Source organism: Fusarium tjaetaba (genome assembly GCF_013396195.1).
Source record: "Fusarium tjaetaba strain NRRL 66243 chromosome Unknown NRRL66243_c0000052, whole genome shotgun sequence".
Taxonomy (NCBI): domain Eukaryota; kingdom Fungi; phylum Ascomycota; class Sordariomycetes; order Hypocreales; family Nectriaceae; genus Fusarium; species Fusarium tjaetaba.
In genome coordinates, this window is record NW_023501248.1 from 57,525 (window position 1) to 79,718 (window position 22,194).

The 22,194-nt window shown below is 48.8% G+C and overlaps 9 protein-coding genes across 9 annotated transcripts; 6 read left to right on the top strand and 3 right to left on the bottom strand.

The window, feature by feature from the left end:
• Positions 1-321: 321 nt before the first annotated feature.
• FTJAE_2602 (uncharacterized protein) lies at positions 322-3,861 on the top strand (the record flags this gene model as incomplete). The annotated part of the gene is made up of 1 exon (XM_037348814.1): positions 322-3,861. The coding sequence occupies one exon, from the start codon at positions 322-324 to the stop codon at positions 3,859-3,861; it is 3,540 nt and encodes a 1,179-aa protein (XP_037210277.1).
• A 1,124-nt stretch (positions 3,862-4,985) lies between these two features.
• Positions 4,986-6,155, top strand: FTJAE_2603 (uncharacterized protein; the record flags this gene model as incomplete). Its single annotated transcript, XM_037348815.1, has 4 exons — positions 4,986-5,249; positions 5,319-5,482; positions 5,544-5,755; positions 5,812-6,155. 4 exons carry the CDS (start codon positions 4,986-4,988, stop codon positions 6,153-6,155), a joined length of 984 nt encoding a protein of 327 aa, XP_037210278.1.
• Positions 6,156-6,825: 670 nt separating this feature from the next.
• Positions 6,826-10,746, top strand: FTJAE_2604 (NACHT LRR and PYD domain protein; the record flags this gene model as incomplete). Its single annotated transcript, XM_037348816.1, has 1 exon — positions 6,826-10,746. The coding sequence occupies one exon, from the start codon at positions 6,826-6,828 to the stop codon at positions 10,744-10,746; it is 3,921 nt and encodes a 1,306-aa protein (XP_037210279.1).
• Positions 10,747-11,264: 518 nt separating this feature from the next.
• On the top strand, positions 11,265-13,850 carry FTJAE_2605 (heterokaryon incompatibility (het-6OR allele); the record flags this gene model as incomplete). The annotated part of the gene is made up of 3 exons (XM_037348817.1): positions 11,265-11,418; positions 11,470-13,536; positions 13,831-13,850. 3 exons carry the CDS (start codon positions 11,265-11,267, stop codon positions 13,848-13,850), a joined length of 2,241 nt encoding a protein of 746 aa, XP_037210280.1.
• Positions 13,851-13,901: 51 nt separating this feature from the next.
• Positions 13,902-15,530, bottom strand: FTJAE_2606 (aldehyde dehydrogenase family 3 member B1; the record flags this gene model as incomplete). The annotated part of the gene is made up of 5 exons (XM_037348818.1): positions 13,902-13,917; positions 13,973-14,291; positions 14,338-14,453; positions 14,500-15,083; positions 15,135-15,530. 5 exons carry the CDS (start codon positions 15,528-15,530, stop codon positions 13,902-13,904), a joined length of 1,431 nt encoding a protein of 476 aa, XP_037210281.1.
• Positions 15,531-15,899: 369 nt separating this feature from the next.
• FTJAE_2607 (uncharacterized protein) lies at positions 15,900-16,312 on the top strand (the record flags this gene model as incomplete). The annotated part of the gene is made up of 2 exons (XM_037348819.1): positions 15,900-16,184; positions 16,232-16,312. 2 exons carry the CDS (start codon positions 15,900-15,902, stop codon positions 16,310-16,312), a joined length of 366 nt encoding a protein of 121 aa, XP_037210282.1.
• Positions 16,313-16,627: 315 nt separating this feature from the next.
• Positions 16,628-17,179, bottom strand: FTJAE_2608 (cupin domain protein; the record flags this gene model as incomplete). The annotated part of the gene is made up of 1 exon (XM_037348820.1): positions 16,628-17,179. The coding sequence occupies one exon, from the start codon at positions 17,177-17,179 to the stop codon at positions 16,628-16,630; it is 552 nt and encodes a 183-aa protein (XP_037210283.1).
• Positions 17,180-17,558: 379 nt separating this feature from the next.
• FTJAE_2609 (fumarylacetoacetate hydrolase) lies at positions 17,559-18,893 on the top strand (the record flags this gene model as incomplete). The annotated part of the gene is made up of 3 exons (XM_037348821.1): positions 17,559-17,913; positions 17,963-18,301; positions 18,349-18,893. The coding sequence occupies 3 exons, from the start codon at positions 17,559-17,561 to the stop codon at positions 18,891-18,893; spliced, it is 1,239 nt and encodes a 412-aa protein (XP_037210284.1).
• Positions 18,894-19,208: 315 nt separating this feature from the next.
• Positions 19,209-21,754, bottom strand: FTJAE_2610 (3-hydroxybenzoate 6-hydroxylase 1; the record flags this gene model as incomplete). Its single annotated transcript, XM_037348823.1, has 9 exons — positions 19,209-20,188; positions 20,241-20,441; positions 20,495-20,689; positions 20,739-20,997; positions 21,047-21,244; positions 21,292-21,366; positions 21,415-21,540; positions 21,595-21,650; positions 21,703-21,754. 9 exons carry the CDS (start codon positions 21,752-21,754, stop codon positions 19,209-19,211), a joined length of 2,142 nt encoding a protein of 713 aa, XP_037210285.1.
• Between the last annotated feature and the right edge of the window lie 440 nt (positions 21,755-22,194).

Genomic DNA, 22,194 nt, shown 5'->3' on the forward strand with positions numbered 1-22,194 from the left:
GTATCGAAAATGGACCAGCCTGCAGTAGCCTCGCTGTTTCTCTCTCCCCTCGCGTATGTTGACCTTGTTGGAAATCGAAGGAGTAGGATTTCATTGCCCGGAAGAGTTATGGCAGTCGGCCGGAGCCAGTGAGTAGTCAACGGCTTGGAGCGTGAGAGGGAAGAAGAGTCCTCTGACCCTCTCTTGATAACCATCGTTTCAGTCCATCTCACCCAGAGAGAGGTCCAGGCGACGTTGGGAGAGCGAATAACCAGCAGTCAATCTGTCCCTCCAGGGTTGCCCAGAAGCTTTTGAATCCAGATAGTCGGTTAGGAAACATCGATGGCTCGTCCGTACACGCGTTACCCCTGTGGAATATACGGTCCACGGAACCTCGCTCGGCGTAATGCTCGACGAGTAAAGAATGAGCGTCTCGTCAGAGCTCGAGGGGAGATGACAGATGTGCCACCACCACTGAGCCCCGGACAACAGCAGCTCTTCTCCTTTTATTCTCCGTCTCTCGAGGCTGGTGAATACTCTGTCGGCGTCAAACAGACTCTAAAGTCCCCTTCCACGATTGATGAGCCATTCGAGATTCCAGAGACTGGCGCGCCACAGCTCTTCGACGTCGTCGCGCCTCGATACAGTCTTCCCGATGGCGCCGTTCATTCATCCTTCCCTCCTCAAGGCTATGGAGCCCTGGCCAAAACACTCCCTCATGTTGTGCTCTCCGATCCTCATCTTGCCTGGGCGAGAGGTGCTTCCGACAGTCCCGCACTGGAGGACCCAGAGTACACTCGTAGTAAAGTTCCTTGGCTGGCGATGCTCGTCTTCACACAGAACGAGCTCACGCTTTCTGCCGCACAGCTCAGCACTGTTTTCTCTAGTACGAGCCTTGAAGGCAGCGCACAGCAAACCCAAACCTTGACTGTCAACATTCCCGTTGCCGACGTGCAAAACATTCATTCAACCATCTCACCCATCTCTGGAGTTACGCCCGATCCCTTGGATGACTCCAACGCGGATATCGTCATGGTGCCCTCCGCACTATTCACTGAACTCTTTACTTCGTACCACGCGGATGGTCTCCAGGTACCTGACCAGTCCGGCCCCGACGTTGCTCGCTACAAGTATTTGGCCCACGTGAGAGACATCAACACACTGGGAATGGCCGACGCCGGAGTGGAAGATAATGGCGTATTCGGAATTGTCGTCTCGCATCGAACTGGTCCTCTATCCAATACGCAGCCTCGACCGGTTGTCGCACACCTGGTTTCTATCGAGGGAGTGGAATCAGATTACATGAAGAGACAGTGGCCGATTGCCAACGACACCAAGTTCGTCGCCTTGGCCTCGCTTTACAGCTGGAATTTCATCACCCTGCCCGAGGGGTCATTCGATATGGAGACAACATTTGTCAACCTCGGCACTACTCCCGCAGGCCTTAACCTACTACGAGTTCCGGAGACTACGCTGAGCAGCATTGATGCCTCAACACCAGTGGGCGCTAGAATGAAGTCGAGGCTTGAAGATGGCTATACATTGACCAAGTATCGTACCGCTCTGGGCGAGGAGACCGCAGCTCTCTATCGGAGCCCATTTACGCCAACATTAGTTCCTTATCCTGTGTTGCCCCCGAAACCAAAGCTAAGGAGTTGCTGGCTCTCAGACTCGGGAATCGACCTGCAGATCATGGATCCTGCAGTTGGCATAATGGACATCACTTACTCTGTAGCATGGCAGCTGGGAAAGGCACTGGCAGTGGCCGATCCGCATTTCACAACCGCTCTCGGTAGGCTCCGAACAGACATTTACAGTGGTGGTTTGGAGCGTGCCAGAACAGCCATTCTGCGGGAACGTGGCATGTATATGACTCGGTCAGATATTGCCGACGACCTCTCAGAAACACTACGGCGGCTCAATACCCTGCACAAGAATACAAACGGCCTCCACCGCCAAGGCGGCAGTATGGCAGATCGATGGCAGCGGCCGCGACAGCCAATGTCCAGTTTATCCTACTACAGCCCCGAGGTCCAAGATCTCTTTCATGAGCATGCACTCCAAGTCGGCATGAACCTGACCCTTAGCTGTGATGGTGATGGCACACAGCGCTACGACGAGTTGAACTCGGCAAGTTCAGCTAACTGGATGATTGTCATCAAGTGGGTGCTGGACAAGATGTACCTCTACAGCGTTCCAGCACAGTACCTCACCACGGACCCGTCTCACCTCCCCTCGGAATCGCTGCGCTTTTTTCACGTTGATCGCAACTGGACAGACGCTCTGGTGGATGGTGCCCTAAGTCTGGGCAACCATCTAAGCGGCCCGGACAATGTTCGCGTCGTCATTCACAAAATGATAGAGGACTTCCTATTTCCACCGCCCTCAGATCAAGAGGAAGTGGTTGCGCCCCCTCCCCAGTTTCCCGTCTACGGCTTCTTGTTGCACTCTTGTGCCGTCACTCAGTATCCAGACCTCAAGGTATCAGTGGAGTTGGCAGGCGTAACACAGCAGATGAGTCCTATTATACGGCACGAGAACCTCGATACAGTCAGAGGTATCATGCTCTGTCTTCTCGACCATGCACCGGGCAATCCGGGTCTGGCGTCAGTCACCTTCACGCAGCCTCCTCATCAACAGTCCTTCATTGCTGGCGCGGAGTTAGACTCTCAGCACATCAAGACTTCATATAAGCGTATCTACACTGCGTCCAATCTTGCACCAAATCCTCTCCCTTGGAAGGCCGTTGAATGGTTTCGTGAGGCTAACAATGATGCTACTCCCCCTCCGCCACCCCCTTCACCGAAATTTGTCTTTAAGTGGGGTCTCGATCCTGATCCTGAGGTTCGCACATTGCTTCTTGTGCCATGGGCCGCGGACGTTAACAATATTCTTAATTATTATGGTGAAGACGGGGGCATCTACAAAGATCTTTATCCAAATTCGGCCATGGCTGGGATTCAGCTTAACAATCCAATATATCGGCTCACCATCTCAACACCCCAGCCTGATAAAGGCAAGGGGCAGAGTTTCGAAAGAACCGTGGTGGCAAGTCTCCCGCCGGTTATGAAAGCACAGATTGCAGCAAAGGAGGTAGAAACCACCGTATCCCCATCAATTCTCCCTCTCCCAACAAAGGAGTCTTCCATCTCCAGAGCCACAACGGTCACAAAACGACCACCCCCTAGCGTTCGTGTCGGCTCGGGATTCGAGCTTGGAATGGGCCATGGATATCCAAGATACACGCCTCCCCATTACCAGCGTGTCGTTGCGAACCTCGACAGACCATTCCCTATTTCTCGCTCTATACACAACAGCGACAGTGAGTCGCCCGAAGGCGGCAGCCTTGGTGGTGGTCCCGTCGTCCCACCCACATTTAAGTACATGGTCCGCCCAGTCGACAATGACCCTACAAAAGACGGCATTCCCGCTGGCACCAGTATCCCTCAGGATCTTGTCTTCAGGGTGGCAATGACAGACCCGGGCACTGACGGCTTCCACCTTGAGCAGCTAGTCATTCTTTTGCAGCTCGCGGTCAAGCCCGGGGACGAAAAATACTGCCTTCTCGCTGGACCTACGTACACTGGGCCAGGACCGTTCATGACCAGCAATGTACGGTTCTTTGTGCAGGCACAGATCCAGCCGCCCTCAGACAGTGATCCCTACACTTACCTGGCACTCAGCGTTCAGGCCCGCAGCACGCGCGGGTGGGCGGAACAGGGAATGTACAACGACCTGACATTCATTCTACCCGTGTGTGATATTGCGCCGTCGTCCCCATCACAGACATTTCCGCTCAAAATCACACCGTCTTATAATGGGAGGACGCCAGTAGAGCAGACAGATTATTACGCCATCAAGATTCAGAACGCGTCTAATTGAGCGAGATAAATACATATTGGCCATGCCTACTTTTCTTGAGTCATGGGAAATCTCCCTAATTATACTTTGTCTTATTACAATATCTAGAAAGGGCTGTTTGCCTCGCCTTATGTGAATAACTCAGATATTGTCGAATGGAATTGACGTAAAACACTATATAACAGAGACGCTTACGGGAAAGCTAAGGCAGTATGTGAATCTTGGTCTGGACTATGCGCATAATGTGTTTCAAAAGTTGAAAATGTTGGAATTTTTGAATCTGCTGGCTTGATATGTCTATATGAGGTGGCATCAGTCTTAACTCACGATGATGAAGTATGTGAAATGTTGAACGTAGAGAACCCATCTTGAATAGTCCTCAAGCTCTATCTGTGTACATACAGTACAGTGTCTCAGCAAATCCGATATCGGTGTCGTGTAGCCAAATCTCGCCAAATTGGTTTTTCTGTGCTCAACAATGTCTCTCTTGTTGCAATTCCTGCCCGGAGTTCTCGTAAACTAGACAAGTTAACATCCTATTCCTAGTTATGGTCTTGTGCTAACCCTGCAGCTTCATCCGCATATGCCGCCCTGCACTCGCACTAATGTGGTCACAAGGAAAGCCACTCGGCGCTTCCGCGTGTGATGCTAGGAAATTTGATGGAGATACAAACGATGAATACGGTATATGCAGGTCTTACTTGGCCTGCCGTCGGATGTGATGGCTTAGCTGCCCCGTCGGATGTATGTGCCACCATAAACGGAAGAGGTCAGTACGGTACACCCTCTGTGGAGAGCCACGCATGCATGCACCCTAATTCATGAGTAACAGTTCACTTGATGCATACGTACATACGAGTTACCCTTTTGAATCGAAATCTTTACTGGCCTATCAGTGAATCGGAGGTCCAGTCTGGACTCACCGGCTTGAGTGGACCATTTGACATGATCAGGTATCTACTCGAGGTGATAATTGTACCCTCAGCTGGCCTGGTCGCATTGTCTAGGAATATTAAAGGGAGCCTGGGTACTACCGGTTGTTACAAGGCGAAGCTACACGCACAGATCCAACTCCCAGTTTCAACAAGAAGAAAATTTCAATCTTTTCGTATTTCTTAGTCCCCTACAACTACTTGATCATTACCATGAGTGAACCTACTGATACGCCAGTGGCAGCTATCGCATCGCTCGCCAATCCCGCGGGAGCCAATAACTTTCTCATATGGTACAACGACAGCACGACAGCACAGCTTCTGGCTCTGACGAATGCCTATGTTGGTTTCGGTGATGGCGGTTCGGCCATCGAGCATAAGCCTCACGACCTTGAACTCAACTTTGGGCCGGCGGATGTCCCGTCTGGTAACATCCTGGCCACGTCGGCACTGACTGCCGCCGTACACCACGGCACGGTGAGAAGCATGAACTTGGAAGATCTTCAGTCATGGGAAATACGATACTAACAACTGCTTTCGTTGTAGCTCAACGTTTATGGTGTCTTGGCTGCAAAGCAAGGTGGTTCACTTGTTTGCAGACTCAGCCCTGGCTTCCTTCTACTCAATGTCGGCTCCCCTCCGCTCGCCAGCGCCTTCAGCATCGCCGCATGCAGTGACCTAAACAACAATGGCGTGCTGTTCTTCCTAGGGTATGTCATGTCATCATCATCTTCTCCTAGCCTTGACGCCTCGTCACTGACAGTCGAGCAGAGATAAAGGAAACGGGAACGTCCGTCTCTACAGCCTCGAGCTACCAGGCGTGGTCCCATCCCCCTCACAAGTTTCGCTCTCTCTTATCTTTAATGCAGCGAGCTATCTGGGCGCTGCATACGGTACTCTGCCAAATACGACCCCCCAGGCTTTCGCTGTCGTCCAGGACAGCGATGGAGCACTGCACTTGACATCTGCCGATGGCAACATTCGTAAGTCCTTCAGCACATGTTGTGAGGAAACTTGACTGAACACGACGTGCGATCAGAGAAACAAGTCAACGGCGGGAAGAAAGCGCTGATGAACACCCCGATTGCCGCACTCTTCATCGACAAGCGACTCGTCGTCTACTGGTTCGACCCCGTAGGATCTAGCGGCACAACTGACGGCTCACCGCTTATGCGCGCAACCCTTCGCGGGCCGGGCGACGATTTCACTGTCAAGACGCTGACGGCCGCTCCCACGCCCAATGGCTATACACAGCTGACGGCCTTTGTCAATCCAGCCTCAGTCTCTGTCGGCGGCGGTTCGGGTACTGCGCTCATCACATACGTGCAGAATAGTAGTAACACGCTAACTACTTATCCCGATCACCTTGAGTCCAATGACTAATTGCACCACTATCAGAAAAGATGATAGCAAGAGTTTCGGTCTGCTGTAGTTGCGAAGCGCAAGTGAAGAAAGCAATTATTTTAGCAATAAACAACTCTTCTTATTAATTTCACGACCTCTTTTGCATATCTATGATAGTGACATACAATACCTACAGCTTTAGGTATTTTAGCAGACACTAAATCTTAGGAATAATGCCAATGGCCCAATTTTAGTCTTAAAGATGTTTTAATCAGTCTCCTGTAGTCAACCTAGTGCGGCTGAGTATCTCTAGCGCGGATATCAAGGCCATCTGGCCTATCGCAGCTATCGTAGTGTTTCACTCTGGGTTGAAAATGGCTCCGCGTTAGCCGCTGCGCCGCATCAAGGCTGATTAGATTGAGGAGGGAAGCCCAAGCTAGCAGGGATCTTGGAGGCAGCAATCCCTTGTTATCTTCCCATTTGCGCATTCGTCTTGTTGCAACCAAGGTCATTGAATCTACGACTCTAGAGTGTTGATTTTGTTGATTGGAAACTTGGCAGTCCCTTCTTTTATACCTAAGCATATTTCGCGAGTCAAATAGAGTACCTTTCAGGAGCACACTTGAAGCCGTGGCCCTGCTAGCAGTTACCTACCTACCTTACCTTGGTTGCTCTCTTATGAGCCAGGCTGATCGACATGCACCCAAAAATGGTTAATCCTTCCGTGAAAGAGTCTGGTCAATCTGTTGAATCATCGGAAGAATCGCCAGAGACCCAGAGACTCACAACTCCCGGATTGAAGGACAACCTTGCTTATCTCAAAGCGGCCGATGACTGGCTTCTTCAGCATTGCTACAGCAAAGAGAATCTCGAAATAGAGCGTCTGTCAGGCGAGCGACTACCGCTTGAACAATGCTACATCAATCTCATGGTTATACCTCACGCCAGGAACCAGACTTCTCGACTTTCAAATCTTGCACCCAGCAACAAAATCACAAATCTGTCCTTGTTTCGGCGGTTGAATGTCCATGGCCCAGATGGCGGTGTCAGAGTCAGTTTTCACGACATATTCAATGCCGCGCGTGCTCACGGCGCGGCATCAAAACACTCGACGAGAATCCTCATTCGCGGTCAAGCAGGCGTAGGCAAGACGACGTTCTGCAAGAAAGCTGTGCACGACTTTGTGCAGAATCAAGTCTGGAGGCAGCACTTTGATCGCATTCTTTGGGTTCGACTACGCAACCTGCTATCGCGAGATGGAGGACACAACCTCAAGGAACTCTTTTGTGATGAATTCTTCTCGCAGCATCCACAATGTAGCGACCTTGCTGGAGCGTTGCGAGATGCGTGTACTGACCCAGGCGGGAAGACATTGTTTCTGCTCGACGGGCTGGATGAGGTCTGGCATTTGTTACGGCCCGGCGATGATCTCGCAAGATTCGTCATATGCCTTCTCAATCAACCAAATGTACTCGCGCTGTCTCGCCCCTCTGTTCCGATTCGATCGGGCATAAAGACGTTTGACCTGGAACTAGAGATGATCGGCTTCGGGACAGATCAAGTTCACGAATACGTTAAGCACATGGAGCCCGAAAGACACAAAGAGATTCAGACCTTCCTCTCGTCTCGCCCGCTCATCCAAGACCTCGTCCGCATCCCCATTCAGCTCGATGCCCTTTGCTATGGCTGGGATCAAGTCCACAACCAGGGCCCTGAGACCATGACGGACCTCTACCAGTCAATTGAAAAAGGTCTATGGAGAAAAGATGTTGTGCGATTGGGAAAGCCAAAGATTAGGGACAGTTTGACTGAGAAAGACGACAGTTTTGCCATGGACATTGAAGAGCTGATCGAAGATGAAACACGCTTTATCGAACAACTTGCGTTTACTGGGCTGTGTAACAACATTGTCGAGTTCCAAGACAAGCACGTCAATATTATCTGCCGATACACCAGCACACACTCTACCTTTGTCGATAACATCTTACCAAAGCTTTCCTTTCTACGAACATCAGACTCGTCAGTCGGAAAGCCGAGTCGTACTTATCACTTTCTGCACCTGACTCTGCAAGAATACTTCGCCGCCCGATACTTTGTGCGCATCTGGTTGCAGCATGACAAGGCAGATCTTGTCTGCATAGACTTCAACCCAGATGCGAAATGGTATGCGAGAACCTCATCCCACACAGCTACAAAACCGAAGGACTTCCTTTCCCAAAACAAATACTCATCTCGCTACAACATCATGTGGCGCTTTGTCACGGGACTATTGCATTCAGGGAGGAACGGCTCCGATGAACTGGCGTTGCAGTTTCTCCAGGCCATTGACGCCAAGCCACTCGATTTGATAGGCGTAGCCCATCAGAGATTGACAATGCATTGTCTCGCGGAACTGCGTCCTTCTGCGTCATCGGAAAGGCTCGAAAGTCATAGAAGCCACCTTGAGGCTCATTTAGTGAGATGGTCTACTTTCCAAGCTAAGAGGAGGAAGCTCCAAGAGGGTTCACTAGCTGGTGAGACCGAGTTCCCCAGCAAGGCACTTTTGATGATGTTGCAGAATGAGGATCCCGTCACCTTCAGAGCGGCTTTGATGGCTTACAAGAAGAGGATGCGGTCAGGATCTCGGGTTCCACTTGAATTCGAAAATGTCTTGACATGTCGGCTGAGAAAGGCTGGGTCTGAGAAGACCCAAAAGTATGGCGGAGCCCTGCTGGAGAATGATGTTTCAATGATAATCAAAACTCTTGGTCCGCCAGAATACTTGACAGAAAGTGTAAACCTTGCACTAAGGCTGAGTCTTGAGAATCGAAGTCCATGGGTTGCATCTGGTATCTTTTCTGCTCTGGACGAATATCCAGAGACTATAGCGACTTATATCGAAGCTATATCTACCATTCTTGACTCCGATGACGCTAGCCTAAGATGGCGGACCATGGTAAGGTTGAGCGGGCAGAAGAACCTTCCCCAGTTGACTCTTGATCGTATGGCAAAGTTTCTGTGCAGACCAGAAGAGACACGCCTCGCAAGAGAAAGGGCCATTGACATCCTGACAGCTGAGTCCTACTGGGAAAAGTACCTGGCTTTGAAGGCGACAGAGGATGAAGGTGGTGAGAAACCAAGGGATGATGTGGATCTTGTACAGACTGGCTTGAAGCTCATGGAATACGGAGACCCAGAGAATACTGCTATTGCAACTTTGGCACTTGGATACCAGGACCAGCAACTACCAAGAAAGGCTGTCAACAAGATCCTTACGAACCTTTTGCGAGATGATGTAGTCATCAGACTGGCTTCTCTGGATGCATTAGCTCAGCCGACAGATCTTGAGATTGAGGATCTAAGAGCCATTTCTGATCATCTGAATAACCCAATTCGTGCTGTCCAGCTTGCTGCCGTCAAAGCACTCGAAGGGCGGAGCGAACTATCCCGCATGGATGATACGCTATGCTCGCTTGTCAAGTTTTTGAGGGTCGGGACTTTCGACATTGATTCAGAAATACGACTGGTTGCGGAAAGGATCTTGCGATGTCAGGAGTTCCTATCAGAGAGGGTGATGGAGCTTATGATAGGCCTTTTCAACGATGAGACTACTACGCCCAAGGGGTGCCAAAAGCCCCTATTTATTCCTGGAGGGTTCTCAGATGTTATGCCTCCGTTCCCTGAAGCGGCACTCAACAAGGTCATCCCGTATCTGGGATCTGAATATCAGAAGATCCGGAGGGGGGCGCTATTATTGTTCGATGGTCAATCGAAACTTCCCGAGACTGTGTTACGAGCAATTGTTGAACGTCTGGTGGACGATTACGAGCCCATACGTCGACAAGCGATGAAGACGTTGGAAAGTCACCGACTGGATCTGAATGAGCGACTTTACTCGGCTATAGAGTCCCATCTGGATTTCAAAGATGGAACTAAAAGAGACTTGGTGTTTGAAACCGTTTACAGAACTGTTGGATGTCCGGAGAAGGTTCTGCGAACCATTGAAAAAGCTCTACATGATAAGGATCATCTCATACGACTCAATGCTCTTACATATTGGATCCATCACCCAGATATTCCCGGAAGACTTCACGAAGCCGTGGCAGTATGTTGCGAGACGCTAACACACAGAGAACCCAAAGGAAGGGAACGCATGATCGAGATGCTTACTCGTGAGAAAAAGAGATTCCTCCCCGACACAAGAACTCTTTACGCTCTCGCAGAGTTTCTCAACGACGACGACGTATGCATCCGGCGAGATACAATCAGCTATCTAGCCCGGCATCCAAACGTACCTCCCAAGATAACCGCGCAGATAGCCACCAAGATCACGGCGTTTCCAGAAGACATCTTTCGGTACAATTCATCAATGAGCATTCTCCTACAGCACAACGACGCCTATGGAGCGACGCTGGCGAGAGCAAAGGTAGATGAGCAGCTCAAGTTTCTGCTGGAGAGATCGGATACGATGCATGTTGCGTGGTATGTGAGGGATGGGCAGAGTCTGATTGAGACGGGGAGTGGGGTGATGTGTAGGGAGTTGGAGAATTCGAGGGCTTTTGTGAGTGCAGTTGAGGAGGCGAGGAAGAAGGCTGAGATGCCTGATGTTGTGGCCTGTGTGCCGTGGCAATGGGCGGGATTTGGGTGGTGACTTTTGGAGGAGAGTCCCTACTTAGGTACCTAGGCAAGCTTATGTTGACGTATTGACTACATTTTTGTGGCTTGGATGAAGGATCTACAAGGGTTTCATGGGTCATGAGATTAGCGAGGGGATTTCGGGATGGGATATAAAGATTGATAGTGGATACGATGTGCATTTCAATTTCAGTGCTTCGCTATCTACTCACCAAATTCTTTTTATTAATCTGGCAACTTCCTTTAATTCTTACATACTTGATGCCTCTATATTTCTCTTGTAATTCCTTGCTATCGTAATTCTAAATTTGGAACCCGCTGCTTAGCCCCCAGGATCTCTGTGCTGCGCCCATGCACTCAGCCCTGTCAGGCCTTGCACAACATCCGCATCTCCTACTGGGTGTTTAACAACACTTGAGCAGGGGTGATGCTTACATTTTGGTTCCCTCCGTTCGATATCTACTTTAATAACTCAAGCTCATTCATGAAGCTTGGCGAGATCTATCATATCCACTCATATCATTCTGACGCAAAATGGCATCCGAAATGAAAACATGTTTTGTTGAGCGCAAGGATGCGATTCAGGTCCATGATCACTGTCCTGAGCGTCCCTATGTTGAGTTGGAAGTGCCTCAAGATGCGAAGAGGGTTCACGCTGTGACTTTCGCAGGAACCTCTCGCGATCAAGGTCAGTAAACCGGCTTTTTAGCTCGTCAGAGGTACCTAACAATTCATACAGGTTGGGCGGACAGATCAGAAGCTGTATCGTACACATGGTGGGACGCTTCAGTAAAACGCCCAGAAGGCCGCGGAGATCTACGAACAATCACTGTACTCAACAACCGCCTGGCAAATGATGAACCCCAGAACTGGTCTGACAGGTGGACTGTTTTCCACGGACCTAGACGAAGACTATGGATTGAGGCACTTCGACCAGGCGATGTGATTCAGTTGATTCCTCGAGCTATGTACATGGCTTGGGTGAACGTCATCGACGAGGGAAGCATCAAGATTGAATACGAACCTAAGGAGTTGGAAGAAGAACTTCAGGCTCTGCAACTTACCTCAAATACGTCGCATTATTCTGGGACGCTGAGTGTCGAAAGACAGGATATTCGACTCCTTCATGTTGATACAGGAACTTTTGACGATCCGATCAAATGTTCTTTTCGCTTGGCAAGCTTGAAGGAAGTCGAGGCAAAAGGGATTGATTTCCACGCCTTGTCGTATTGCTGGGGAGACCCGACTGAGCGAGAGGATATTTTCTTATCCAAAGAGGGTGACTTTGATAATGGAACGGAAGCGCTGCCTTTTAGTATTGGAAAATCTGCTGCTCAAGCACTTCGGCGATTGAGACTAGAGAGTGAAATTCTGGTTATATGGATCGACGCCGTGTGCATTAACCAAGATGATCTCGAAGAGAGAGCCCAGCAGGTCACGCTCATGAGTCAGATATATTCATTAGCCTCAGTCGTTCACATCTGGTTGGGAGAGGATAACCACGGCGTCGAGGCTTGCTTGAAGCTTATCCGAGATATCTGCAACTCAAACTCCAGACAATGCCAAGGTGGTGAGCAATGTTTTTGCGTTGGAACAGCCCACTCAACTCCTCTTGAAGAGATTCTAGCTTATGAGCAGAGCAAAAAGGATGAGAGAAAAGCCATCTCATTCAAGGGGATGTTGGAAGTCTTCGATATTCACTTGAAAAACTGGACAAGAGAGATCATCGATCTTGCTGGCTGGTATGGAAACACGCAGCTATCGTTCCTCATGAGCACTCTCTACGAAAACCCATGGTTCACCCGAGTCTGGGTTATCCAAGAAGCTCTATCAGCAAAACAACCCTTCATCCACTGTTCAGGAGAGCAAGTCCCGTGGGAAGAAGTAGTACAAGTCAGCAACTGGCTTGAGAACCCTGGATATTCCAGCCAAAACCCCCATATTGTCTCACAGCAGATTTCCATGGCTGCTATTTGGAAGACTTTGAAACCCAAAGGCAGAACTACGGAGATCCCGACTACTCCAATCGAAGCACAGGATACAAATGAGTTGTCTAGTATCTTAGAAGTCTTTCTTTCCGGTCTGGATCTCAAGGCAACTGATCCTCGGGATAAATTGTTTGCTTTACTCACTTTTGCGAATGAGACGCATGATACTACGAAATTGGATGATTTGATTCGACCCAACTACGACAAGTCCAAGGAGAGAGTGTTTGCTGACTTTACCCGCTGGTGGATACGGGAACATAACTCGGTGGCTATTTTATCGTCTATTCATTGTCAACCATCACGTACATGGGTAAAGATCATGGGCCCCGAAGCCCAAAATCCAGTGACGGACCGACCAACTTGGTCCGTTGACAGCAAAGGAAGCTCAAGACGGATTCAAGCCAATTTGAACGCCCGCTTCAAATTCAAAGCAGCAGGCGATACGAAGCCGAATCTTGGACTCCTCAAGACAGACGATCCTCTCGTTCTTAAACTTTCCGGTCTGCACATCACTGAGATCAGGAGTATCAGCCACGCACCCATCGAGTACATATATCCTTACCAAAAGCCTGTCGAAGAGCAAAGCGAACTATCCCAAGTCTTTGATAAAATCTTCGATCCCTGTGCTCTATCACCATTCTGGTCCAGAAACCTGACTGTAGATGGTTTCAGAACGGAAAGCAACGAGACATGCAACATGAAATATCTAGATCACATGCGCTCTCACTGGAACTACGGTTCGCGGGAACCACTCGAAGTGCTGAAGCCAAGCGCCGGTAAAGAGTTGGAGCACTACAAGACGAATAAGCTTCCGGCATGTATGGAGCCTTGTTTCTTTGTAACGACTTCGGGGTTGTTTGGACTATGTCCTTGGCGGTCGAAGGAGGGAGATTTCATTGTGTTGCTGGATGGAGGTAATGTGCCGTATTTGCTGAGGCCTGTTGGGGAGGAGAAGTTTGAGTTGGTCGGGGAGTGTTTTGTGCAGGGGATTATGCATGGAGAGATATTGGAGAGGTTGGCGAAGCTGGGGAATGGGCTTGGGAAGAGGCAGGTTTTCAGTATCGTTTGAGGATTTCGCGAGTTCGCAAATCAACTACTATTTCAAATTTGAGACTCTGGTTCTGGGATGTAGATATTCTAATCAGCATATATGAAGGTTTAGCCAGAAAATTAATCTTCAACGCTATGGAGTCCCTACACTATATAAAGTGAATTCCGCCACTACGAAGTCAAGCCGCTCATGATCTCAAGTACCTATACCCATAATATCCAAGAATACTCGTCCCCGTCACAGCAGTCGTCAAAATAAACACCAAACTCGTCACAATACCTTGCTCAAAGAAGCCAAGCTGCGACTCCTTGAGTTTCCGCTTCATCTCAGGTAACTTCTTCGTAGCCTCTTGATCCAGCGCACTCAACTCTCTGGTAGAAGTTGTGTTGACAATCTTGTCGAGCTTGTTGTCAGTGGCAGATTTGGTGAGATACTTGGGTTTTAGGCGGGAGAAGAGATCTTGGTGGTAGATGTCGTTTGTTCCAGACTGGGGAGGGATGCCCGATGGTGCGGTTGGAGAGTCTATCCTGTTTAGTTTTGGTTTTCGTGGAGGAGGCCTGGGACTTACAAAGGAGCTTGGTGGGGATGTGGTTTACGAAGCTGACGGCCGTATCCACGAATTGACATAGATACTTGGCCATAGCGGGGTTGGTGAAGATATAAGCAGCGGCCAGAGATCCAATACTAGAAAAGTCAGAAATATTCAACCGATTAGGGTTCTTGTACTTACTCTCTTGATGTATCGATAGCATCGTCCATACTCGTAACAGCATGCACAATAAGTGTCGTCTCATCAACCTTTTGCTGCAGCAAATTCGATTCCCTGCTCTCAACATCCAAAATCACTCCATTCGACCCAGAAAGCACAACATGCACAGAATCATCCTTCTCAACCTCCTTCGAGAGCGCAGATTTAGGCGCTTTAGTCTTATTCGGCGAATTAGCCAGAAACTCAGTACTCTGCTGCACAAGAGCGCGTAGTAAATCCTTCTTGACCCATTCATTGACGAGGACTACGTCAGGGGCGTAGGGAGCTTTTCCTTGGAGGCTGAAGCGTGCTGATACAAGCGCTTTGGCGGCGGCTTGGATGTCTGCGTCGCGTTCCACGAATGCTACTACTGGTGCTTCGGGGTCTGAGACGAGATGGTCTTTAAGAATGGGGCCGTCTGAGCCGTTTTGGGAGACGCGGATGTGAGGAAGGCTGATGTCTTGTGCGGTGACTTCTTGGTTTGAGACTGTGAAGATATCCCTGTCCAAAGACTTGGCGATCAGATCTAGCACAATCTTTGGTGTTTCACGTAGTGAGTTTTGAGCCTATACTCATTAGCATCTGTCTCATACTCAAAATATTCATAAGGAACTTACCTGCACAATAATACAGTTTCCAGCCGCAAGAGCCGGTGCCAACGCCGCAATCAATCCATAAAAGAAAGCATGATACGCCGGCTCAATCACAACAACACCAATCGGTTCCCGACAAGTAACATCGTCATGGCCCTTCGTAACGGCATACTCATTCTCAGTCTCCTTCACCGGATCAAGCGACTCATGCGCTTCAGCAATTGCCTGCAAAGCAAGCCAATACTCAACCTTTACCTCAGCAGGTTGATGCTTTGTATCTTTCGCAATAGCATCTTGAATCTGCACAGCTTTATCAGCCAGCGCAGTATGAAGATTTCTGAGTTGATCTTTTCGGTAGAACGGGTTGTGAAGACGCCCGTCGATGGCTGCTGATCTAAGTGCTGCGAGTGATTTGGACATTGTGAATGGTGAGGATGGTGGGACACTAAGCTGATGTTGGAAATTGGAGATGTCGAGCAATATGGCCAGATACTTGAGGGCCCGTATTTTGATACTGAGCTCAAGAGTTACTGTAGAGGGACGAGTTGGGGTTGACTCCGGGGACCCCAGATTCCCCGTCGGTTCGGGTGAGGGCGTCTCGGGGTAGTAGTCCTCCACATCCCGAGTGGAGGTCTCATGAAACGATAATGCCCCGAATCACCCGGTAGAGTTTGGACGGCAAATGAGAATATGCAACGTCAGTAATTTCAATTTCACCAACACGTCTCGATATCGATTCCAACTCCAGAATCTCACTCAACTTCCACATCAAACATCGCATCCTTCAACATGTCGACCACTACAGTAACTCACACCCAAAACGGCGATTTTCACAGCTCCATCCTTCGCGATTATGAGCTTCACCACTCTCAAGGCCGCGAGGAATCGCCTGATTGTCGAACATCGCCTGTGACGTCTGCAGAGCATCCAGAGTTTGATCTGCCGCATCGCCGTGTGCCTGAGTACAGGCCGCTTAATCGGGATGCCGCGCATATCAATGGCGTCCGCGTCTATACTAGCACGGCTGAGAGGTTCTTTGTCACTGCCATGTTTCGAGGTCTAAGTGTCAATGCCGTAAGTAGATTTGATGAGTTTTTGTGAGTATGAGCTGACCTGAGAAGGGCGCTGCTCAGTATTGGAGGGCGTCTATTGGCAGGTTTACGGATAAAGTTTGGAAGTACCAAATTGGAGGAGAGTTTTAGATCGGCAGTTGATTTATTTGAGGGGCGGAGTTTATTATTTACTATTGAATTTCATTTGTTATTCAACCATATATCAGATTCATCAAATTATTGCTTTTTCCAGTCTCACCTGTTTCATATGCCTTGAACCTGTAATTTCTCTTATCAAAGACAACTCAAGTAGTAGAGATAGACCCAGCAGCAAAAATTCCCAATCTTCAATGGCCTTGAGTTACTATCACATCGTCCTTCATAGAAGGATGCCAGGCATTTAAACAGGACATATATGATCATTGTATTTCTCCTCGTTCAACAGCTAAAATCAAATCTCTCTATCTACTCAGAAGCCTTGACACCCTCCATATTTCCATAGTCCTCACCCAACTCCTTCCCCCCAACATCAGGCTTTGTCGACGGCAAAAGCACATACAACATCCTCGCCCACTCCGTCTTACTCGTATTCCTCCACGCATGCATCGTCGCCCTCTGCACACAAACATCACCCCTCTTCAAAACCTTCCTGTCCCCCGAATCCAAAATCAACTCCACCTCGCCCTCCAGCACAACACCGTAGTCGAGACTCACAGTGCGGTGCATAGGTGAAGTATGCCCAGGACACATGTCGACATAGCGCAGGATAGTGCCCGTTGAGATGCTCAGGCCTGGCTGGTTGGTCAGGAAGTTCTGGTAGGATTCTACGTCGGCGTTGTTGGTGAGCTTGGCTGGGAATTCTTTTGTGGCGTAGCCTAGTGCGAAGTGGGCTTCGCCGTCGGGGAGGGCGTAGAAGGGTGCGTCTGAGGAGACTGATGTGTCGATTATGGCTTTGCCTTCATCGTTGTGTGTTGTGATGATGCGTTGAGTTTGTCTGAGTTTGCCGTTGAGAGCCATTGTGAAGGTTTGAGTTTTACAGAGTTAGTGTATACTGATGACTGCGGATAATTGGCTCTGTAATTTCTTTACTGAAATAGTCTAATGAAAGCGTTGTATTCTATTTCTCTTCATCATTTTATGCTCAGTGCCGGATATACGACTCCATTTCTCTTACATATCCGGGGCCCTTCCCCTCGATTTACTCATCGGGATGTGGAGGACCCCCATGTCAACCGGTAGCCTTTCGCGGGTTCGGAATTAAGTCCTCGGGATAGAATAGGTCAGTGATTGATAATACGCGACTAGAGTTAATTGAAGGGACTGTCACTCTTACCATATCGACTCCAACGTTTTGAATTCATTTGTGATTATCAACTAATCAAGAAAAACAAACAATATGGCATCTCCTGACTATGCTCAACACTTCACCGAGAAGAACATTCCTTTCGGAATAGCTTCCTCTCAGTCTCACAAGACTCCTCAAGCTGTGACCAGACTTGGAAATACCGTGATATTCCTGAATGATCTTGTCGGACAATTATTCAAGGATGTTGATGGCCTTTCTCAAGGTGTATTTAAAGAACAGGCTCTAAACTCTTTCGCTGCTCTCCCCAAGACTGTGCATCAACAAGTCCGAAAACAGATCCAACAAGCCTATCAACAAAATGGCCTCGATGAGTTTCCTTCAGGCAGCAAAGAAGACATCAATGATGTGACAATGTACTTACCAGTAGAAATCAAAGACTTTGCAGGTATGAATAACCCCTCAGCCCCTTTAAATCAAAGCTAATTTTCAAACAGACTTCTCCTGCTCTCTTGACCACGTCATAAACGCAGGTCGTATAGTAGTCAACAACGGAACGCCACCACCCGGCTTCTTCAAGTTCCCAGTTGGATATCAAGGCCGAACAGGCTCTATCGTTGTCTCAGGAACGGATGTTGAGCGTCCTTATGGACAGTTTAAGAACCCTGCTGCAACTGAAGGCGACGATCCTATCATCTATGCGCCATCTCAGAAGGTTGATTATGAAGTTGAGCTTGCTGCTGTTGTTGGAAAGCCGTTGGGTATGAGGGAGAGACTTCACGCTAAGGATGCTGAGGATCATATTTTTGGTTTTGTGATTCTTAATGATTGGAGTGGTAAGTACTCAAATCTACTGGTCAGAGGTAGAGACTAACATATCTAGCCCGTGATATTCAAGGTTTTGAAATGTTTCCTCTTGGTCCTTTCAACGGCAAGAGTCTAGGAACTTCCATATCTCCCTGGATCATCACCCTCGACGCTCTAGAACCCTTCAGAACCAAGGCTCAAGAGCAAAAAGCCATCTCAGCCTCATACCTCCAGCATCCCAACCCCTCAACATTCTCCATCACCTTGAAAGTTGACGTCGTGGCAAACAACGCCACCACAACACTTGGCGTTTGTCCAGTTGAGTCTCTGTACTGGACACCCCAACAGATGGTTGCGCACTCTGTTAGCTCAGGTAGTGCGCTTCGAACGGGAGATTTGCTAGCTACTGGTACTGTTTCTGGTTCTGATGAGACGAGTCGAGGCTGCATGCTTGAGAGCACAGAGGGTGGTAGTAAGCCTGTGACTCTGAGCGATGGTTCGAAGAGGGGATTTCTTGAGGATGGTGATGTTGTGAGGATAACGGGATCTGTTGGTGGAGACGAGTCGGGTGTTGGATTTGGCGAATGCATTGGCCAGCTAACTCCTGCTCGCCCTTACTGAGTTTGATTTATTACATATATGAGAAGAATAGAGAACATTATTTGATTTCAAGTATCTCATTTTTGTATCAATCCAAATGTATGCCGGCCAGGACCATCGATAACCAGTATTTATGTGTGATCTGGACCTCCTATCAAGTTGTTGAGGTAAGGCTTTCCGTTTCGCGAGGTGCAAACACAGATGGAACCTGGATCTCGTGCAAACACTGTTTTTAACCCCCCGATTCTTCTTATCACCGACAAATATTATCACAATACCAGACATCAAATGCCTTGCTATAAAATGCTAATCAAATATGTACAAATCTCAAACGCGCTACTCAACCCTTCGAGCATGAGAAATATCATCCACACCCCTTCCATACTCAACCTTACTCTTAACAACGCCATAGACAGGAATCTCAGAGAACCCAGTCGCGATATGGTTCAAGGTAGGCAACGTATCCCAGGTACCAGAGGTAAGATCCAAATCACCACCACTTCCAACCAACGTCTTCTCAACCTGTCGCTTCGTCGTCTCCAACCCATTCTCGATAAATACAGGATATGCGGCATCAGCAACACCAGGCTGGCCCACGGCAGGAACATATCGGTATATCAGAAGGCCCTGTTCTTCTGGCAGAGGAGGGGCGCCTGGGGGACCAACAGTTGGGGGATGGCCGTTGGTACCGTTTGTGCCGTTGGCACCATTTGCATGTCCGTTGGTAGCTTCTCCAAGACCCTTGAGCGTGATATCAACGAACTCTGCTCCTCGCCAACTACAGCGGATACTAGTGTTGGCTCCCTTCTCCACAACATCAATATCGCAAAAGAGCTTAGGCATACCCAACTCCTCACGGCCCGTGACGATAGGATCAGCCAGGTTCTCCAAAAGAACAGCTAGGAACGATCCATAGATCTTGCTGCCATCCTTCTTCTCATACTGAACACCGTGTATCCAAAGACCAAAGAACTTGTAACCGCCACCACCAAGCCACTTCATGCCCTTCAACTCAGTGCAGGAGTATGTAGCTTCAGCGACAGTGCCAGGCTTGTAGAAGCTGAACTTGTCTGTGGGGAAGAGAGTCTTGAGATACGTAGCTGAAGACTTGAAACGGACAGACCAAGTGGTGAACGAAGAATCATTTCCGTTATATCGTTGTCCATGGAAATCTTGTCGAGGACTGGGCATGGGGCCGAATGATACTGGAGACTTCCAGTGCAGGTTCTTGTTTTGCGACCAGAGATGATCTCTGAGAGCTTTCTTGGTGTTGTGCCACTCATCATGGCCGAAATTGTAGTTAAGGAACTTGTAAACTGGATGATTGTTAGCTTTGACTATTCGTGACTGGGGATATAGTTGACTTACTGTTGAACTTGGCTCGCGTCTCCTCATCAAGATCCTCGCCTGCTTGTCTGGTGAAGAGTTGCACCATATGGGCTCTCTCGTCTCTAATTTTCTCGTACAGAGAAAGGCGACTGGGAATATCATCGGCTGTTGTACCGTAAGGAAGCAGGGCCACTAGCGATGCTGCATCCTCAATGGCGATACCACCACCCTGTCCTTGATCTAAATGGGAGACATGGTCAGTAATGTCGCTTCAACAAATGAGATAAACTTACGAGGTAAGAATGGGTGAGCCGCATCTCCAAGCAAGACAAGTCGCTCTTTATGCCATGTTGGAATGCGGTCCATGTCCAACAGAGTCCAAAGCTTCAAATCGCTGGCATCAACCAAGTTGAGAATAGCGCGAACTCTGGGCTCAAAGTCCTTGTAAACCTCGAGAAGAAGTTCCTTGCTGCCGCCCTGTCCCCAGCCTAAGTATGTCAGCTTTACACTCGTATTCTACATGCTTCTCTGACTTACCAGATCCCTTGTTTGCCCCAGAGGTGATATTGCTCGGGTGTATGGCAACAAAGTTCATGACAGTGTTATTGGAGCAAGGATACATGATGATTCTTCTGTCATCACCTACCCACATTGTCATGGTTCCTGTGCGCTCCGCGAAAGGCTTGGTTGTTTCGTCATTGAGGTATTTGGAATGGGGAATCATGAATCTGAAAGCGCTCTTTCCAGAGCCATAAGGCTTGATATCTGTGCCAGTGACAATGGACCGCGTTATCGACTATTTTTTATCAGCTTCAAGATCATCAGATGGGAATTGGGCTTCTTACGCTGACACCGTCAGCTCCAAGAACCAAGTCTCCAGATACTGAAGTGCCATCCTCGAACTTGACTGTCGCCGTTGACGGATCGACACCGACTACTGGGCTAGAGGTCTTGAGAACAGCTGGTGTTCCAGGGCCTTCGCTCGAGGTTGCTTGGTTCTTTAGGTTTTCATGGAGACTGACGCGATGCGCAAGAACCCACGGCTACGACATGTTAGCGATTTCTACAGGAATGACACCGTGCGACATACGTGCTCCCAGACTGAAAGTGGTCCTTTGAGGTGGTTATCAAACTTGAGGTGCCCACCATGTGTATACTCAGTGACCTGCTAATCTTTAGCTGTGATTTAGATCATTGTGATTGCGCGACCTACACCCTCGACACGATTTGCGCCAAATGTCTCAGGATAAACACCAAATCGCTTCAAAAGTCCATGACTGTTGGGAGCCACGTGAATAGCAGCTCCGACTTCTCTCGCCAATTGCGATCTCTCGAATAGCTGAGATACAGAGTATGAGTCAAAGTGGGTATCGTCACGATAAAGTTTACTTACTGTTACTTTATGCCCTTGTTGGCGGAGACCAAGCGCAGCGGTTAAACCACCAATGCCTGAAATGTCAGCATTTCCTCACGATAAATCCTCCAAGATTGATATAATTACCTGCTCCAACAATAAGAATGTTTAAAGGTCTTGTTTCTGTATCTTGAGTCATGATTGCAGTGAATAATACAGTACAACAAATCAACAGAGCGTACTCGATGATGTATACGACCAAACGATGTAACGATTTCGTGCAGCTCTGAACCTAATAAACCCCAGACTCTCCAAACCGTCTCATGATCAACCTTCCCCAGATTCTCCCGCTTTCCCCGTCCCATCTCCTCCAAGTCCCCGATCTCACTTTTGCATTCTGGGGTCTTGCGCGTTTCGGGTCTCGGCCCCACGTAACCGAACGTCCCCCGTATCGGAACCCTCCACCCACAAAAGTTGGGGTCTCAACCGAAGGGACAATTCGGCGAGGAATTAAAATATGGTGCAATTGAGGGGGAGTAATCCACGGGGTGGAAGTGAAATAGGGCGTGTCATACGATATTTTACAAGGGCTTTTTTGGATTTGGTCTTAGCATAATTCAGTTCTACTACTATATCGAT